The 20,456-nt window shown below is 48.0% G+C and overlaps 1 protein-coding gene across 1 annotated transcript in view; it reads left to right on the top strand.

Moving 5' to 3' along the window:
• Positions 1 to 5,108: 5,108 nt before the first annotated feature.
• The window catches only part of LOC147668922 (uncharacterized), a 74,110-nt gene continuing 58,762 nt past the window's right edge, over positions 5,109 to 20,456 (top strand). The window contains exon 1 of the mRNA XM_086948342.1: positions 5,109 to 6,637. Coding sequence (XP_086804468.1) covers positions 5,137 to 6,637 — 1,501 coding nt within the window. The 5' untranslated portion in view covers positions 5,109 to 5,136. The remainder of the gene's footprint in view (positions 6,638 to 20,456) is intronic.

Below are 20,456 nucleotides of genomic sequence, written 5' to 3'. Positions count from 1 at the left end.
GGAGGAGGGGGGAGAGAGGGGAGATGGAAGGAGGAGGGGGGAGAGAGGGGAGATGGAAGGGGGAGGGGGGAGGGGGGAGTGGGGAGGAGAGGGATAGAGGAGAGAGGGGAGAGGGGGGAGGAGGAGGGGGGAGAGAGGGGGGAGGAGGAGGGGGGGAGAGAGGGGAGAGTAGGGAGAGGGGGGAAGGGGGGAGAGGGGAGGAGGGGTAGAGAGGGGAGAGAGGGGAGAGAGGGGAGAGTGGGGAGAAGGGGGGGAGAGAGGGGGGAGAGAGGGGAGATGGGGGAGGATGGGGGAGAGAGGGGAGATGGAAGGAGGGGGGGAGAGTGGGGAGGAGGAGGGAAAGAGGAGAGAGGGGAGAGTGGGGAGGAGGGGGGAGGAGGGGGGAGAAGGGGGAGAGAGGGGAGAGAGGGAGAGGGGGAGGAGGGGGAGGGAGGAGAGAGGGGGAGAGAAGGGGGAGGAGGGGGGAGAGAGGGAGATGGGGGAGGAGGGGGGAGAGAGGGGAGATGGAAGGAGGGGGGGAGAGTGGGGAGGAGGAGGGAAAGAGGAGAGAGGGGAGAGTGGGGAGGAGGGGGGAGGAGGGGGGAGAAGGGGGAGAGAGGGGAGAGAGGGGAGAGGGGGAGGAGGGGGGAGGGAGGAGAGAGGGGGGAGAGAAGGGGGAGGAGGGAGGAGAGAGGGGAGATGGGGGGAGGGGAGAGTGGGGAGGAGGAGGGAAAGAGGAGAGAGGGGAGAGGGGGGAGAGGAGGGGGGAGAGAGGAGGAGAGGGGAGAGGGGAGAGAGGGAGAGGGGGGAAGGGAGGGGGGGAAGGGAGGAGAGGGGGGAGGTAGGGGAGAGGGGGGAGGGGAGGGGCAGAGGAGGGAGAGGAGGGAGGGAGGGGGCAGAGGAGGGAGAGGATGGAGGGGGAGGGGCAGAAAGGGGGAGGTGACAGGAGGAGGGAGGTGGAAGGAGGGGGAGGGAGAGGGGGAGGGAAGGGGAGAGGGGGAAGGGTAGGGGGAGGGAGAGGGGGAGAGGGGAAGGGTAGGGGGAGGAGAGGGGGAGGGGAGGGGAGGGGAAGGGAGAGGGGGGAAGGAGAGGGGGAGGGGAAGGGAGAGGAGGGAGGGAGGCGGAGGGGGCAGAGGAGGGGGAGGGGGCAGAGGAGGGAGAGGGGGGAGGGGAGAGGAGGGGGAGAGTGGGGGGGAGGGGGGAGGTAGAGTGGGGAGGAGGAGGGAAAGAGGAGAGGGGAGGAGAGGGGAGAGAGGGGAGAGTGGGGAGGAGGGAGGAGAGGGGAGAGTGGGGAGGAGGGAGGAGAGGGGAGAGTGAGGAGAGGGGAGAGAGGGGAGAGAGGGAGGAGGGGGGAGAGAGGGGAGAGGGGAGTGGGGAGGGAGGAGGGAGGAGAGATGGGAGAGAGGGGAGAGTGGGGAAGGGGGAGAGGGAGAGGGAAGAGAGGGGAGAGGAGAGTGGGGAGGGGAGAGGGGGGAGAGGGGAGTGTGGGGAGGGGTGAGGGAGGTGAGGGGGAGGGAGGGAGGGGAGAGGGAGAGGAGGGAGAGGATGGAGGGGGAGGGGCAGAGGGGGGAGGTGAAAGGAGGAGGGAGGTGGAAGGAGGGGGAGGGGAGAGGAGGGGGAGGGGGGGAGGGAAGGGGAGGGGAGAGGGGGAGAGGGGGAAGGGTAGGGGGAGGGAGAGGGGGAAGGGTAGGGGGAGAGGGGGAAGGGTAGGGGAGGGAGACGGGGAGGGGAAGGGAGAGGGGGGAAGGAGAGGGGGAGGGGAAGGGAGAGGGGGAAGGAGAGGGGGGAGGGGGGAGAGGAGGGAGGGAGGCGGAGGGGGCAGAAGAGGGAGGGAAGGGGAGGGGGAGTGGGAAGGGGAGGGAGAGGAGGGGTGAGGAAGGGGAGAGGAGGGAGGGGTAGGGGGGAGAGGAGGGAGGGGAAGAGGAGAGGAGGGGAGGGAGGAGAGGAGAGGAGGGAGGGGAGGGGAGAGGAGGGAGGGGGCCGAAGGGGGAGGGGGCAGAGGAGGGAGGGGAGTGGCAGAGGGGGGGAGAGGAGGAGGGAGGGGGGAGAGGAGAGGAGGGGGAGAGGAGAGGAGAGGAGGGAGGGGAGAGGAGGGAGGGGGAGGGGGCAGAAGAGGGAGGGGGAGGGGGCAGAGGAGGGAGGGGGAGGGGGCAGAGGAGGGAGGGGGAGTGGCAGAGGGGGGAGAGGAGGGAGGGGAGAGTCAGAGGAGGGAGGGGGCCAAGGAGGGGGAGGAGGGAGGGGAGGAGGGAGAGGAGGGAGGGGAGGAGGGAGGGAGGGGGATGAGGGGGGAGCGGAGGAGGGGGAGGGGGGTGGAGGAGGGGGCATAGGAGTGGAGGGGTTAGGGAGCAGAGGAGGAGGGAGGAGGGGAGAGGGGCAGAGGATGGGAGCACAAGAGAATGTGAGGGTTAAGTCTGGGCAGACCACGCATGCACAAGGGAATGTGAGGGTTGAGGTAGAGTAGACCACACGTACAAAAGAGAATGTGAGGGTTAAGGCTGGGCACACCAAGCATGCACAGGAGACTGTGAGGGTTAAGGCTGGGCATACCAAGCATGCACAAGAGACTGTGAGGGTTAAGTCTGGGTAGAACATGCATGCACTAGAAGATGTGAGGGTTGAGGTTGGGCAGATCAAGCATGCACAAGAGAATGTGAGGGTTAAGGCTGGGCAGACCAAACATGCACAATAGAATGTGAGGTTTAAGGCTGGGCAGAGCAAGCATGCATAAGAAAATGTGAGAGTTGAGGCTGGGCAGACCAAGCATGCACAAGAGAATGTGAGGGTTAAGACTGGGCAGACTACACTTACATAAGAGAATGTGAGAGTTGAGGCTGGGCAGACAAGCATGCACAGGAGAATGTGAGGTTTGAGGCTAGGCAGACCAAGCGTGCACAAAAGAATGTGAGGGTTGAGGCTGGGCAGACCAAGCATGCTCAAGAGAATGTGAGGGTTGAGTCTGGGCACACCAAGCGTGCACAAGAGAATGTGAGGGTTGAGGCTGGCAGACCAAGCATGCACAAAAGAATGAGAGGGTTGAGGCTGGGCGGACCACGCATGCACGAGAGAATGTGCAGGTTGAGTCTGGGCAGACCACACATGCACAAGAGAATGTGAGGGTTGAGGCTTGGCGGACCACGCATGCACGAGAGAATGTGCAGGTTGAGTCTGGGCAGACCAAGCATGCACAAAAGAATTTGAGGGTTGCAGCTGGGCTCAGCAATCAATCAATCAATCAGCATTTATAAGGCGTACCCCAAGGATATATGGGCGCTGAGGGTGCTGCGTCTCCGTCGAAAGGCGAGGTCTTGAGCAATCCCCTGCAGAGCGTTTTCATCAGTAGCTTAAGCGATCGTTACAACTGCATTTTAAAATGCTGTTATGCTTCCATGACTCAAAGAGTAGGGAGATGAACCCAATATACTCAAGAATTATAGAACAATATTTCGCTCCTTTGACCTGCAAAAATCATACAATCTCACGTTGCTTCAGAGGACAAACTTTCTCCACCCACTCAGTCATCCTATCTGTGGTTGATACCTGAAGATAGGATGATAATCTAGACCAGATCTCTGCTCTGGTGCTTTCAGATTTGGTGGTCACCTTTTGAGAAGGTCAACCATCACATGTAGGTCGACCATTTAGAAGAAGCTGGCTCTCGGGTTCTGCCCTGGAATTGATTAAATCTTTCCTACCGATCGTTGTTGGGGTACACCAGAGATTGTTATTTTTCCCACACCTCTGTAATTTGAGTTGAGCTATTGGTGAATGAACTGTCTTCAAGACGTTGCAATTTTTACAACTACATCGACTCTCACTTGTTAATTTGTGTGGGCAGAATGTCCGTATCACCACTCCAGTTTCAAAATATGATGCAATTTGATGATTACTTGACGAGGTTGAATCGACTGAAACTGAGTATTAACAAAACTGAGATTGTAATTCTAAAGAATAAGACCAATCTTTGGAACCAACTTTACTCTCCAACTTAAAATGAGATTGTTACCGGAGCCTAAACCCACAGCTAAAAGCCTCTGAGTGATAATCAATAGTAATCTTAGCAAGACCCAGCAGGCTGGAGCAGTAGCATCTAAATGCAGATTTATGCTGAAACTACTTCAGAAACTAACCCCACTCCTCCCACTTTAGACAAGAAAATCAATAGCGGTGGCCGCAGTCCGATCTAGATCGCATTATGCCAACTGAGTATATGTAAGAATACCCAATAACACCATTCATAGACTACAAGTAATTCACAGTGACGCAGCTTGTTTACTACATCATCTTCAGAGGTGGGCACGCGCCACACCTATATTGAAATAACAAATCCACTCCGAGACCCTCTGCCTCAGCCCTAAAGGGGTGAGAGGTCTAGCCCCTCACTTCATTGTAAACCTGGTGGAAATTAATACACCCGAACAAAACCAGAGATCGCCTCACTTGAATTTACTTTCTATTTCAAAATTAGAGGAGCAGATTAGGTGGACGCAGCTTTGGTACAAGCTCCTTCCATTCGGATCTCTCTCCCGGCGAAATCTATTTGAATCTAACTCCAAGTGTTTTCCTGGAAATCTGACAACCCACAAACCTATTGAGACTAGATTCTTCCCCGTTATGGTTCGTTTTCTCCTCTTTTATGTATTTCTGATTCGGTGCCAAGAAACCCCAGGTTGAACATGCTCTCTTTATATGCAATGACATAAGAAGCATTTTGTAGATCCTGTAGAGGTTTGGTATGCTGGTGCATGCTTTAGTCACTGAACCGAATATTGCAAAAGAGAGGTGTACAGTGCAAGTGAGGATGGTAGCGCAGTCTTATCTGCTAAGGTACTATAAACCTTTGATTGCTGCAAGGCAGTTACAGTATTCTAATTTTTTGGTAGCACAGTGTATAATTTGAGCAGACCAAGGAACTGACATAATGTTGGAAACACATTTCAAATCAGTGCCTTTCATAGTATATGATATATTGTGGGTATTGCGAAATTGTAATGATTACATTTTTTTTCTGGTTTTAGAAATGAGCAATGTTCTCTTATCACACCGGGCTAGGTTAGACAGGAAGGAGCAGTTTAACCTGACTGTCCTGTGATAACGAGTTGTCTTCTCTCTTTTCCTTCTCTCTGCAGACACTTGAGGCTTGAAAATCAAAATACCGGAATGGGCAGAAGACAGGCTCCAGGAAAGAAAGCGAATACGCAGTGTTCACGTGAATCCGTAAGAGCCACAGTCCCATCTTTACCTCTCCATGACGTCTCAGCTTCAAGATCCCTAACTGATGCTCAGAGGGACCAGGACCTGGAACCGCTTTCGGAGAACCTGCCCCACTTTATCCTTTTATCCATGCTGGAGGAGTTGGAAGCCAAACTGGATAACTTGCTGAATACTGTGGAGGACGTACCTTCTAGAGTCACTGAGCTGATTAAGAAAATCTGGATAGAAAAAGATCAAGGTTCCCTAGATAATGGTACGGTGTCTTTTGAGGTGGTCTGTCCGGCGAGCATTAGTAATTGTGCTGTTAGCCTGTCTCCTGCGATACCTCAACTGGACAGGCCAGGTGGACCGAGCTTGTGTCTTCAGCCGGTGTTCTCTGATGGGCATGCACCAAAGCAGGACTGTACGCTCTCCTCGCCTACTCATGTTCAAGTGCATCCAGAGGACCCAAACCTTTGTCTACAGCCCATGTTGCCTGATCGACATGGACCACAGCAGGATCAGTGCATGCAACCAGGATCTCCAAATGTACATGAGTCACAGCAGGACCAGTGCTTGCAACCTGATTTTACAGAGGTACACGAGTCGAAGCGAGACCAGTGCTTTCAACCAGGGTTTCGAGATGTACACGAGTTGCAGCAGGACCAGTGCATGCAACCTGGGTTTCCAGATGGAAATGGACTACAGCAGGATTGTACTTTATCCAGATGCCGTCAGACCGATCCTCCAGGCAGATCACTGGGGGCAAAGCGGTGTCTTCAGTCAGAATTTTTTGATGGGCTGGCACCACAGCAAGACCAGAGCATACGGTCAGCGTTCCCAGAAAAGAGGGAACCAGATGAGCCCCTGAAGCAAGAATCAACCCCATTGTCTACTAATAGCTGTGACCAGCAACAGAACCTCTGCCCACACCCGCTATTTCCTGAAGGACACGAACCACAGCAAAACCACCGTATACAACCCGCGCTGCCAGATGGGAATGGACCTGATGATCACTTGGAAGAAGAACTGATGTGTTTTGAGATCCAAGATCCCCAGGAGAACCGCATCTTACAACCCGTGTCACCTGATGGGATGTCATCAGATGAACACTTGGAGTCTGGGCTGTTGTCCTTTGATGAGTTGGGGTCACAACAAAACCAGTGCCTACAGCAACACATATGCTTGAAGCAGGAACTTCCTTATGCGCAGGATCCAAGCGTGAACTACGAGCGGGAATCAATGTGCCCTGAAGCACAGGAACCAGAGCAGAATGACATTCTAGAACCGGCTTGTACTGATGCACATGGTTCAGATCATTTGTACAAGCTAGAAATTCCCTGTCCTGATGAGCTGGGTCAGTCTGTGCCTCCATCATTCCTAGGACTGGATACAAATACTGCAGATGAAGACTCAATGGAGAGAGGAAATACAAAATCACATTTATTGCTGTTCAAAGCTACCCCAGGTATGTGTTTCACTATAAATGGACTCTCGGAGTGCACAAACACATGTAACGTCTTCAAAATGCGTCTGGGTAGATTTTAGAAAGTCTCTGAGGGGTGGATTATGATTTGAATGGAACCCCCAGAGCAATACTGACCCCCGGAGTATGAGTACACAGGGTCCAGATGTGTCCTTGCACTCTTCTCTGTTTCCACACAGGACTGCATCCTTCCTGAGCAAAAACAGGCCTGGTTATGGGACTCTGCATGAGACAAATAGGCCAGTTGCTCTTGACCTTCCTTGTTCGTCCCCATACCAGGCTGAGGAACTGGAAATAGCGCTATTCATGGGAGGAATTACTGGCCGGAATCAAACGTAATAGTCGGAAGCAAGTGATGTGGTGTTCATTGAGAATAGCAGACATGCGCAGTCTAGAGAGGAAACTGTTTCCAGTATCACAGTTAAATTGGGTAAGACGCAATCGTCTCCATTTCCTGGTATAAAAATACTAGTCTGTATTTGGCCTCAAAGAAGGGCCGACCAGGGATGTTGTTGCCACTGCAGGGTTCTCCAGGAGTGCACACCTTCTCATGAAAGACCGATGCACAAAGTGATTTGTTATGAGTCACTTGTGAGTTCACCACCCAACCTCTAGCTCAGTAGAGTTAATTGTTTTAAGGGAAGATAAAAGTAGCAATGTTCTCCCTACAAACAAATGGTTTGTCTCCTACCTACAACACCGAACTCAGCAAATCAAAATTCAAAACTGTCTTTCTAACCCCACTCCTTTCTCCCTTGGAGTCCCCCAAGGATCTATTCACTCTCCCTCCCTCTTTAACCTCTTTATGGAACCCCTCACCCTCATTTTTAAACAAGCAGGCATGAACTACCACCTCTACGCCGATGACACTCAAATCTATTACAAGATTAAAGCTCACAATGACATACTACACCTGAACAACACTCTCACCAAGTTGCAAACCTGGTTCCATTCCAATCATCTCAAACTTAACCCTGATAAAACCGAAATCATTCTCTTGTCCCCTAAAAATAACCCTCTTCCCGTTCAGTCCTGGATCTCGGACCTTAACGCACTCAACTGCTCACTCACCCTGTCCAGCTCCATCAAATCTCTTGGTATCTCTGTCGACAACACCCTAACCCTTAACGTCCACATCAAAAACTCTGCTAAAGGGGCTCTCTTCACTCTCCATCACCTCAAGAAAATCAAACCCTTTATACCCAGCGATGACTTTAAACTTGTAGTTCAGTCGCTTGTTCTTTCACGTATTTACTATGGTAACGCCATCCTCAACGGAATCCCCGAGGTCCACCTTGCTCCAATCAAAGCTGTGCTCAACCTTGCAGCCAGGCTCATCACAGGCTGCAAACGCTTCGATCATATATCCCCGGCTCTCAAATCTCTTCAATGGCTCCCTATGGAAGGCAGATCTTCCTGCAAAACCACCAGCATTACTCATAAAGCATTCCACCCAAACACCCTGCAGCACCTCTCCAAGAAACTTCTCATTGCTGGCAGCACACGACCTCTGAGAAGCACCCTCCTCCTAATCTCACCACTGCATAAAAAGAAATCCACACAATCACGTTCCTTCTCTAGTGGAGAAGTGTGGCTCAGGGGTTAGAGGCGGCAGACCCGGGAGCTGAGATCGGCCTTGGACCAGGGTTCGATTCCCTGCCTCGGCGGGTCTTGGGCTCAAAAATTCCACGGACTCGATAATTCTCGCTCCGGTGCCTACTCGACTCACGGGTTCACACTCTGCGACTCTGGGCAATAGCTTGCTTAATCTCCACTACGGCCCCTCGCTGTGGGATGCCTGGCTTTCACCTTGTGGATACCCTGCCGGGGTTATCTCGCAGGGGAATACCAGGACAGGTTCCCTAAGCAAGCACTTAGATACCTACCTCGGTGGGTGATTTGCGCTATATAAATACATGTACATTTACATTTAATGCCCCTATCACCTGGAATGCCCTCCCTAAAAACCTGCGCTGTAACCCCTCCTATTTCAGCTTCAAAAAAGAGCTCAAAATCCACCTCCTCAATTATTATTGGGGGTCCTAACCTGTGACCTGCACTTGATCCCCAATCACCATGTTATGTTTGTCCAATTATTTGTCAATTTCCTTAACATCACCTACCTAATTACTTGAAGTGTATAGCTCTTGCACCTGTTTATCTATTTTGATTTGTATATTTCGCATGTTGTTTCATTATCTTTTATCTACTTGTATGCCTTGTTTTCTTTATATCATCTTACGCAGGTAAATCGCTCTGATACCTCTGGGTCTAGCCAGCGCTATATAAAACTTTTAAAATAAAATAAATACAGCCGCATCCTACCTTTAGCAAACTCTTTAACTATGTAAAATATCATTGCATCATCACACATAACATGCTGAGTTTGGGTTTGTACACCCGTTGTGTGAGTTATGGATTGTGGTTCTAACCATCATTTGCAAATTTCAGGAGTTTGTTCGGTTTTAAATCTTATATGTAAACACCATAAGGAACCGGGGGTCTACAATACCTCAATTCAGGCAAATAAATCACACTCTTTCACTAGTAGTGTGTTGTGTCTCAAATATTAAAACAAGAAAAGTATAGAAGGGAAAGTCCGCCTCTGATAGAATCTGAGTGACCATCAACTATTCAAAGTGATCAGTTTTATCATTTGGTCATCCAGCTTTAAAGGCAGGTATACCTCTTGATCATTGAGAACACCATGCCTATGTGTACATGGCTGGATCTTACCCAAATATACTCTGAGAAGGTACAACGAACCTTTCTTTACTAGATCACTAGAAAAAGTGTTAAAGCAGTGCAGAAAAAAGTGAGTGGTGAATTTAAAATAGGGTGGTGTGCCCCAAATTAACAAACTTTATTCGGAGTGCGGACACTACCCCCTAACTAAAACCAGAACAGTGCAATACGCAGTATAAACAGATAACTGCGAAAATGGGCCAACATGTTTCAGCCTAACGGGCCAACTGTCCCCCTGCTTTCTTCAGGGCCTCTGCTCTCTACAATATGCCACTGCCTCTATTGATTGAATATTAGTGAAAATTAATCATGCAAAATACTTGCTGTGGTGAATCAGTGTAGTGACGTAAATACATTTAAACCTAATCCTCCATGTCAAGGGATACAACTGACATCTACAAAAAACAATAGTAAATAAAATACAATAAGTCTCTATGTTCCTATGTACAGTTCTTTTTATTCAAAACAAACCAGTAAAAAAGTTTAGTAAGTTTGCTCACCCAGGTTGACCCGGGCCTGGACCTCACCTCACCTGGACCATGCTCAGGATATGGAGGCCCGCTCTGTGAACTGTGAGACACAGTGAAGAACTATGAGATATAGAGAGTGTGGAGCCACAAATTAACTAATCCCGACATACAACTGTTAGTTTACGCCTCCAATATGTAGTTCTGACTGTCCACAATGCCAGCTCATCCGAGATGCCCCTTGGTTGATTGTCAAGCTACCCCTGCCCAACAAGACAAAATTATTTTTATATAGACTCTTTAACAATAAAAACTCTCTACTGTCTACAGCTAGGTAGACTAAGACGTCTAAAATATCACCGACCAAGTGGCAAATTTGACAGGTATCTTCTACTGGTTAAACAACCTTCGAAAACAATGCCCAAAAGGAAACCCAGGTGTCCTCTTTAATAAGTACCTTCCTCTATGCCAAATGGCGGTGTTTTCATGTCAGAAAACTCCCAACTGGTTTTAACACCTTTAAAAACCACTAAGGAGATGCAGATATCCTAATGCTCATACATATCGTACTGCATTGACCTACCTATCCGTCCGTGCCTCGGGACTTCACTGAGTCTAGGGGGAGGCACCGAACCAGATAGTCAGCTCCTCTAAATACAGCCGATCACGTGTGTATGACTGCGCCTTACTTGATTAATCCGCTATCGTTCGGCGGACACCACATTTTATAGACTTAATGATTTCTTTAAAAACCACCTAACCTTTCGGTAACTATGAATTTACTCCCATTCGGACACTAAACAACGCCGCCTGAGCCTCTCAAACGTTGCTTAATCCAACTACAGCATGATGTCATAAAAATGGCGTCTGTAATTCGGTGTACTAGCCGTCAAGCGTGCTAGGCCCACGATGTAGCCAAACTAGAGACCAGACCCTGAACTACCAAATGATGTCATAAAGAGGGCAAAAGTAGTTCTATCTCCGTACAGACAAGTTTCTACATTTGCCGGTGTCTGTAACGTGTGCCTCCCTGTAATGCTGCAGTTGCAGCAGAATATAAACCAAACAATTGGGTTGTTTAATTTAAGGAGAGCACGGTATATTCAAAATTCATACTGTTATATGGTGTCTCTAGCAGCCATCAAACCGTTGTTGACATATCGTTACCAGAGTTGGGACCGATCGGGAAGTTAAATGGATGGCATAATGTACTCTCACTGAGCATATTGAGAGTACAGTACCAACAACCGAATCCTGGATAGTTGAAGCCTGGCAATGTCCCATGCCTCTTACATCTATCTTGTCAACACCTTAGTTTATGAGTTGAAAAATAGAGCAATGATATGATCAGTGGGAGCAAGTAGGCTGGCTGTGGCAATAGCGTGGGCCAGCTATTTATGATACAGGTAGAAATGTATAACGAACTGGGCCCCTAGGGAACTTTCCTAGTCTCTCAGTTTGTGTCACAACTTTGGGAGATTAACAAGTCAAATAGTATCTTGCATTTATTTCAACAACTCTCTGCCTAAGAAAACTCGCAACTTAGGCCTAAATGATACTATGTGTACATCAGACTACAGTAGCGGGAACTCTCGCTCATTATCGTTCACCACTTAGAGTTTCAATGCACAATGATCATGAATATCAGTGTGTAAGTCATAGAAGAACTCCTATACTGGTGTATATACCTAGAAAATATCATGTATTGTAAGATCGAGGTCAACTCAATGGATATGAAACTCTACAATCGTAATGTGTCTGATTCCTTCTAGCTGTGTCTGGAGCTCAATTAGGTCTACAAAGTAGACCATGGTATATCGTCGTTGAGCCCCAAGGTGTCTGAACTAAGCTTAAAAATCCATTTCTGCTCTCATATAAATAAATATCTAGAGATATCACTAATGTGGGATGGAATCACTGGTTTTTCCAATATAGTCCATTGGAAATCTTCTGCACCATGGTGTTTCTCTGCAAAATGTTTAGTGAGTCTAGTCATTGTTTTTTTACAACAAAAAGAACTTTTATGAACTAAATAGCTTGACTAAAGAAGCTTTATCTGCTGACTCCTTTCCCCCTCCCTCCCGCAGTTCTGGGCCACTCCCAGCCGAGTATTGACGCTGTGGAGTTGGGTCCCAGGCACAGAATAGCGGTGGCCATATTGAGTGTGGCTGGGAATCATCAAGCTCTAGTTGCGCATAAAAGGGGACGTCCATGCCTCCGCCCAGCGGACGCGTTCAGCGGACGCGCCTGACTCGCGCCGGAGTCGTGCCAAAGTCCTGCCCGTCTGCGCCCGTCCTTGGCTGGACGGGTCCAGGGGCCAGGAATGCTGCCGCTCCCCTCACTTATTCTCCTTCTGCTCTAAGGAACTTACAATCCGCACAATGTGCTTTATCTCCCGCTAGCCTAGATTGTGTCTCATCACTTGGTATTGCGCGCATAGCATCCCTTCCACGTCCCAGTGTCCAGCCCTCTGCCTGTCCTAGTATTAGTGACACGCGCATACATGTATTATATTCAAATACACGTTCATCCGTAAAACATCAGGCCGACCTTTTTTCTTCTACTTACCGACGAAAGCCCCGATATCCTCCTAATCACAGAGACCTGGTTGACTGACGACTCTCTCCCTGATCTTTTGTCAGCATTGCCCCCAGACTACTACATGCTTAACATTAATCGACCTTCTGGTCGCGCTGGTGGAGGGGTGGCAGCTGTCATACGAAAGGAGTTCAAATTCATAACTACATCTTCTCTCACTCTTGCTGACATTGACAATCTTATTATCTGCCTAGAAACGGGGGAGGGAGCTCTTACCCTCATTGTTGTTTATCGCCCCCTACTCTATGCCTCTGTTAACCGTTGCCTTTAGCGAACAGCTAGCTAACCTGATGACCTCATCTGCCCGAGACGCTATCTTTGGCGACTTTAATTACTGGTACAATGATAGCAACGCTGGCCCCCACGCAGCCGAGCTATTTGAAGTCCTCTCTAACTTCAACATGACCCAACTTGTCACCTCTCCTACCCATATTAGGGGCCATATATTAGATCATATCTGGACCCACAACCTCACGTTCTCCTGTCCTGTGGTCACTCCTTGCATCTGGTCAGACCATCATATGATCGACACGGTGATCACAATCAGGGGTCGTGTCAAGGTTCCTCCCCTGGCAGGTGAGGTCGCTCGCAAATGGAGCGCCCTTGATTCTCAAGGTTTTCTCTTTTTTGTCTGAGACCCACCCCCCACCGCGCAATGTCGCAACTGTCCATACTCTGGAGGACGACTTCTCCAGCTGGATCACAAAAGCCAGTGACCTCTTTGCCCCCCTCTCCAGATTCCCTCGTTCTCATCACAGCAAATCACACAGGTGGTTTAACTCCTCCCTGAAAACCCAGCAGCTTGAACTACGCCAGATGGAACGTAGGTGGAGACGCAACTACTCGCCTATTGACAGAGAAGCATACGTCGCTGCACGGAAAAAATATAAAAGTGCAATTACAGCAGCGAAATCCTCACACATCTCTGAAAGGATCCTCGTTGCCCCTAACAAGTCCAAGGAGATTTTCAGAGTTATGAGTGAGCTCACGTCTGACGCTAGAACCCTCTCTTCCCAGGCCCCCACCCAAGAGTCCTGCAACGCCTTAAATAGTTTTTTTCATTGAAAAAATTATTAAGATTCAGAATACCATCCCTTCCGTTTCTCCCGCTGTTTAATCAGCTTCCTCTCCTGGAAACCCACTCTCATTATCATGCTTCCCCGTCCTTGATTCTCCCATTCTGGCAAAACTCGCCGGCCGAGTTAAATCCGGCTCACATAACGATTGTTGCCCTCCCTCTGTTCTTGGGTATATACGGGGGGGGGGGGGGTTTAACCAAACATGGTCACTGGGACCTGGGTCCCAGTGTCTGTGTGAATTAATTTTAAACACTCAAAAAGACTAATAAGCAAACGAATTAGGTCCACATTGTTTTAATCCCAACGAGACCCAGTATATCCAATATACAGAAATAAATCATTAGGTATAACAGGTTGTACAGTGCCCCAAGGGTGGAAGGAAGGGAGGTGATGTGTGATAAAGTGAGGATAAGGTAGTGAGGTAACGTAATACAGAAATTGAGTTTGTAAGGTGGTGGTCCTATTCAAGGGATCAACTAGTGGCGCACACATAGGAAAGCAAGGTAGTTAGTCTAAAACGGTCCATTTGTGCTCATTTACGAATTGGGGGAGACCCGAGGTGAACTAATCAGCATGCAGTAAAACGTGAACAGAATGGATCAGAGAATTAAATCAACCAGATATCACCCATAAATGGTGAAAAACGGACAAAAGGCAGTCACATTGGTATAACAGAGCGCGTGGAGCTGGGTGCCAGCCCGGGGGTGGCATCATGTAGAGTACTAATACATAAAATATATAAAAGTACCTGAATATGTCATGCAACAGATCAAAGTTGTAAGGTATCAGGTACTAGGATCAAATCCGGAGGGTGGTAACTGCAGGTGGAACAATTAAAAGGCAGTTGTGGTGGGTTATGGTTGCCAGTAAGTGGGCCAAGGGTGAAAAGGGTGAAAAGCGGAGGTAGAGCAATGGACTTACCCCACAGTCATAGTCGGTGTCTGCACGTGAAGGCAGCAATTAGTCAGTCACATTGGTATAACACGCGCTCTGTTATACCAATGTGACTGCCTTTTGTCCGTTTTTCACCATTTATGGGTGATATCTGGTTGATTTAATTCTCTGATCCATTCTGTTCACGTTTTACTGCATGCTGATTAGTTCACCTCGGGTCTCCCCCAATTCGTAAATGAGCACAAATGGACCGTTTTAGACTAACTACCTTGCTTTCCTATGTGTGCGCCACTAGTTGATCCCTTGAATAGGACCACCACCTTACAAACTCAATTTCTGTATTATGTATACCTAATTAGGTTGCCCGCCCCCCCCTGTCCAGTCCTGATGAAGACCCCACAGCAAGGGCACAACCAACCCTGCACTATCTAGAGGGTCGAAACGTCTACAACTTCCCATTGATCCATCAACTTCACGCCATTATTAATTTCATTTATTGTTGAATGTGAAGTATGATCTCATGAACCAACTGTTATGAACTTGATGTCTCTCTTACTGTATATGATTTACGAATACAGTTTTCTCTTGATTCACTGATTTTACTGTCACCTACGTTACCTCACTACCTTATCCTAACTTTATCACACATCACCTCCCTTCCTTCCCCCCTTGGGGCACTGTACAACCTGTTATACCTAATGATTTATTTCTGTATATTGGATATACTGGGTCTCGTTGTGATTAAAACAATGTGAGCCTAATTTGTTTGCTTATTAGTCTTTTTGAGTGTTTAAAATTAATTCACACAGATACTGGGACCCCTTCCTCTCAGTACTCCCTCTGTTCTTGGCAACATTTGTATGGCTCTGCCGGACTGCATTCTGCCTCTGTTAAACACCTCCCTTGAGACGGGCATGGTACCCAATTCCTTCAAACAGGCTGTCTTAGTACCCCTACTGAAAAAGCCCGGAACAGACCCGGAGGACCTCGCCAACTACCGGCCTATCTCTCTCCTGCCCTACCTATCCAAACTCCTGGAGGCACACGTCACCAGCTGCCTCTCTCAGTTTATCGAGCGCACCAACTACCTCGAACCTAATCAAGCCGGCTTTAGACCTGCTCACTCCACCGAGGCTGTGATCCTGGCAGTTATGGATTCTCTAAGGGGCAATGCCGATAAAGGGTCTCCTCAGGCGCTCGTCTTATTGGATTTGTCGGCGGCGTTCGACACCGTGGACCATAACATCCTTCTCCACCGTGTCAAACTGGCCGGCATTCGGGGCCTGGCCTTTGCCTGGATCAAATCTTTCTTGATAGGCAGAGCCCAGGCGGTACGTCTAGGCCCTTTCATGGCTGCTAAGGAACTATCCACCTGTGGAGTGCCCCAGGGATCCTCCCTGTCCCCCCTGCTCTTCAATCTTTATCTCCAACCGCTCATCCATTCCTTGAAGAGGTGGGACATTACCGTCTTCAACTATGCAAACGATCTGCAAATTATCTTCCCCCTCAACTCTCCTAATGCAGCCCTTGAGTGTCAAGCGGTTATGTTACACATCCAGCAATAGATGAACCTTAACCAGCTCAAGTTGAACCCGTGGAAAACAGAGCTAATCCTCCCGGGTAACAGCCCCACTTACTGGGGTCCACAGTTTTGGCCGGCGGAGCTTGGCTCCCCGCCTGCTCTGGCTAAGTCAGCAAAGAGTTTTGGGCTTATCATAGACACAGAGCTCTCCCTCAAGCCTCAGGTGGGTGCTGTTGTGTCATCATGCATGTTCCAGCTAAGAAAAATCAGGAAAGTCTCCCATCTCCTTACACCTGAGGCCCTGATGCAAGTCCTGATTGCCCTGGTGCTCTCCCGCCTGGATTTTTCTAACTCTCTGTACCATGGCCTACCCAAATATCTTCTCCAGAGGCTCCAAATTGTGCAGAACCAGGCAGCCAGACTGGCCTATAAAATCAAGAAGTGGCAGTCGGCGAAATCACTACTCCGCAAATTCCATTGGCTGCCGGTCGAACAGAGGGCTGCGTTCAAGATTGGCTGTCTCACATTCAAAGCTGTGTTCTCCCGCCTTCCTTAAATCCTTAGTCACTCCCTATTGTCCGGTACGCAACTTACGGTCCTCTCATCGCCATCTCTTAGCTGCACCCCCAATTAAGCACAAAAAATTTGGTGGCTGTAGATTTGCCCACTTGGCCCCCAAACTTTGGAACACGTTGTCCCTTCTGCTTAAATCTTCCAACTCCCTTCTGGAATTCAGAAAACTCCTGAAAACCAGTCTTTTCGCACAGTCTAGCTAGCTCCCCTCCTTCACATCTCTCAGCACCCAATCAGCGCCAGGAAGCTTATGGTGACAGAGCGCTATATAAAACTACATTAAGGTAAGATTAGATAAGATATGCTCAAGCATACGAATGCGCACTTTACGTGTCATCATTCCCACGTATCTGTTTGAACATGGGCAGGTTATAAGATAGATGAGATTGGCGCTGTTGCAATATGGAAAAGTGGTTCTGTTCCCAGGGGCGATTAGTTCCTATGTCTACGGTTGTAGAGTGTCTCGTTTGCGGACAAATCGAACAATTCCCACACGGATGATGCCCCGCTACAGCGGGTAGGTCCCATAGAGTACCAATCGATCTTTTTGGCACCTCCTTAGGACGTGTGTGCACCAAACAATCCTGTATGCTGTTGGCTCTCTTAAAGGAAAATAGAGGTTGTGCAATTGTGTCCCTACCCTGACTCAGGATGCGCCAATGTCTCCGGACTATTTTCTGCATATGGTTAGCTTTGGTGCTGAAAGTGCTCACAAAGGTCAATCTCTCCATAGGTGGTTTAGGTACCGAAGGTTCTAATAGTGATTCTTGATGGTTGTTCTTTGCTCTCTTTAATGAACGCTTGATCAGTGGTGTTGGATAATGTCTCTCTGCTAGTTGTCTAGACAAATCTTTTGCATGATGTTTAAACGTTTTGTCAGTTGAACAGTTTCTTTGTAATCGAAGAAATTGGCCCTAAGGCAAGTTATCTCTAAGTACCTTGGGATGTTGACTCTCGTATAGCAGTAGCAAATTCCTAGCCATAGGCTTACGGTAAAGCTCGCTCTGTAAGCCAGATGGTGTGACATATGTGGAAAGATCCAAAAATGCCAACCGTTCTTTGCTAGTCTCCACCGTGAATTTGAGATACTAGTTTCTAGCGTTCAGCCACTCGTGAACAGCTACGATCGACTCATGGCTACCCCTCCATACTACTAAAACGTCATCAATATAACGTTTCCACCACCGGATCGATGTAAAAAAAGGGTTGGTGGCAGTAAGTATGTGTTGCTGTTCAAATCGGTGGACATAGAGATTCGCTAGGCTCGGCGCAAAAACGCTGCCCATGCTGGTCCCTGATGTTTGAAGATAAATAGTGTCCTCAAAACGAAAAACGTTGTCTTTCATTGCTAGTTTCGATAGGGACATTAAAAAGGGCACTGATGTTATAGTGTCCAAATTCGCCTCCCCAGGATGGATGTTATGACTTCCAATGTCTCATCATGGGGGATCGAAGTGTACAGGGATTCCATATCAAAGGAGACTAAAATGTTTCTCTCTGCATCAAACTCAATTTCAGGAATCACTCGGAGGACATCTTTTGTGTCCTGTAAATAGGTAGGCATTAGTTGGACAATCGGACTCAGAAAATAATCCACAAATGTGGATAAAGGCTCGAAAAGCGAGCCCAGACCAGAAAATATAGGTCTGCCAGGAGGAGGTCTCTGGGGCTTATGCACTTTGAGTAGGATGTAAAAATACGGCATCACTGGATGTTATTTCTGTAAAAATTGAGCCTCCCGTGCTGTGATCCACTCCTCAGCTAGAGCCTCCTCTACAAGTGTACTGATCTGTCTCATGATGTTTTCTGTTGGATCTTGTGGAGCGGTTCATATGCCCGCCTATTTCCTAACTGGCGAAGGCACTCTGTCCTATAGTCGGTGGTATTAGAGATCATGATGGTTCCGCCTTTATCAGCCGGCTTGATCGTAATCGACTGATCTTGCGACAAGGTCTGCAGTGCCAGATGTTCGGCTTTAGATAGATTCTTGTAAGTATTGGCCTTCGACTCCCATAGTTTAGCGATGTCATCTTTGACCGCTTGTTCAAATACCAAGACTTGGGGAGGTATCCCCTGCATTGGTGGATAGAAAGTCGATTTCAGTTTCAGACCTGTACTTTGGGTGAAAATGTCTGGTTGGCTACTCACTCTATCCTTAAAGAAGTAATGTAGTCTTAGTCTTCTAAAGAACTGAGCCAATTCACATTGAGTCTTGAAAGGGTCACCATTGTGTGTCATAACGAAACCTAAGCCTCTACTTCCAACGGGCTAAGTATTTTGGTTGATAGATTCACTATGAGGCTAGATTCCCTGATGTCCCCGGTTGTTGGGGATTCCTCTTCGTGTGACTCCTGGTCCCTGGAGGCCTAAACTAACAGTTGTATGTCGGGATTAGTTAATATGTGGCTCCACACTCTCTATATCTCATAGTTCTTCTCTGTGTCTCACTGTTCACAGAGCGGGGCCTCCATATCCTGAGCATGGTCCAGGTGAGGTGAGGTCCAGTCCCCGGTCAAGCTGGGTGAGCAAACTTACTAAACTTTTTTTACTTGTTTGTTTTGGATAAAAAGAACTGTACATAGGAACATAGAGACTTATTGTATTTACTATTATTTTTCGTAGATGTCAGTTGTATCCCTTGACATGGAGGATTAGGTTTAAATGTATTTACGGCACTACACTGAATCATCACAGCAAGTATTTTGCATGATTAATTTTCACTAATATTCGATCAATAGAGGCAGTGGCATATTGTAGAGAGCAGAGGCCCTGAAGAAAGCAGGGGGACAGTTGGCCCGTTAGGCTGAAACATGTTGGCCCATTTTCGCAGTTATGTGTTTATACTGTGTATTGCACTGTTCTGGTTTTAGTTAGGGGGTAGTGTCTGCACGCTGCATAAAGTTTGTTAATTTGGGGCACACCACCCTATTTTAAATTCACCACTCACTTTTTTCTGCACTGCTTTAACACTTTTTCTAGTGATCTAGTAAAGACAGGTTTGTTGTACCTTCTCAGAGTATATTTGGGTAAGATCCAGCGTTGTACACATAGGCATGGTGTTCTCAATGATCAAGAGGTATACCTGCCTTTAAAACTGGATGACCAAATGATAAAACTGATCACTTTGAATAGTTGATGGTCACTCAGATTCTATCATAGGCGGACTTTCCCTTCTATACTTTTCTTTTCTCCTAAATTCCTGTCTCATGTGTATGTTATCAGTTGAGGATGTGAACCTGGGCGGGACTTAAAATTTCCCTTTGACCCTTTCCTCCCTGTTGTGTTATGACAGTTTTAAATCTTACCCATAAATACACTTTACCCTTGTTGTTAAGTGAATTCCTGATTTTTTTTAAAGACCCATTAATGTGTTTTAACAGAGCCAACTATAACTTCACTTTAATCTTATTCAGTGAAAATATATCAGGGATAAAGTACCCCCTCTCGCAACTTAAAAGGATATTGTAAGTCAACAAGGGGTTCCATATCCATGTAGAGGAACAAGGAAGAAGGCAGAGTTCCTTTATAAGGTTATGGAACACTGAGGTGACTTGCAATAATCTTATAATCTGCACCAGGTGGTACTTTATCTCGTATAATACATGGTCACACCATCACCTTTCCCACAAACCTTGATGCAGTAGCTCCTACATATCCAGCAGCTAACATGTTTGCAAACAGGAAGAGTGAACATAAAACCTCTTGTGCAAAAGTAAACATAAAAACTGTTAGATATTTGTTGGAAAAATATATTAGGAACAGTTCAATAAAAGTCCATTTAAAAAAGCTGCAGTAGCTTGGGACATGTAGAAACATGCAGAAAGATGCCATCCTTCATCTAAGGAAACTAATCAACATAGTCCCTCTGGTTCTCATAGTAAGCTGGTAACATACAGCTGAAGTAATAAAAGCAAAGTTCTGTG

This window comes from Lissotriton vulgaris, unplaced genomic scaffold (assembly GCF_964263255.1).
Source record: "Lissotriton vulgaris unplaced genomic scaffold, aLisVul1.2 SCAFFOLD_3513, whole genome shotgun sequence".
In the NCBI taxonomy this organism is placed as follows: Eukaryota; Metazoa; Chordata; class Amphibia; order Caudata; family Salamandridae; genus Lissotriton; species Lissotriton vulgaris.
The sequence above is the reverse complement of the archived record's forward strand: the minus strand, read 5'-3'. Positions and strand labels throughout refer to the sequence as shown.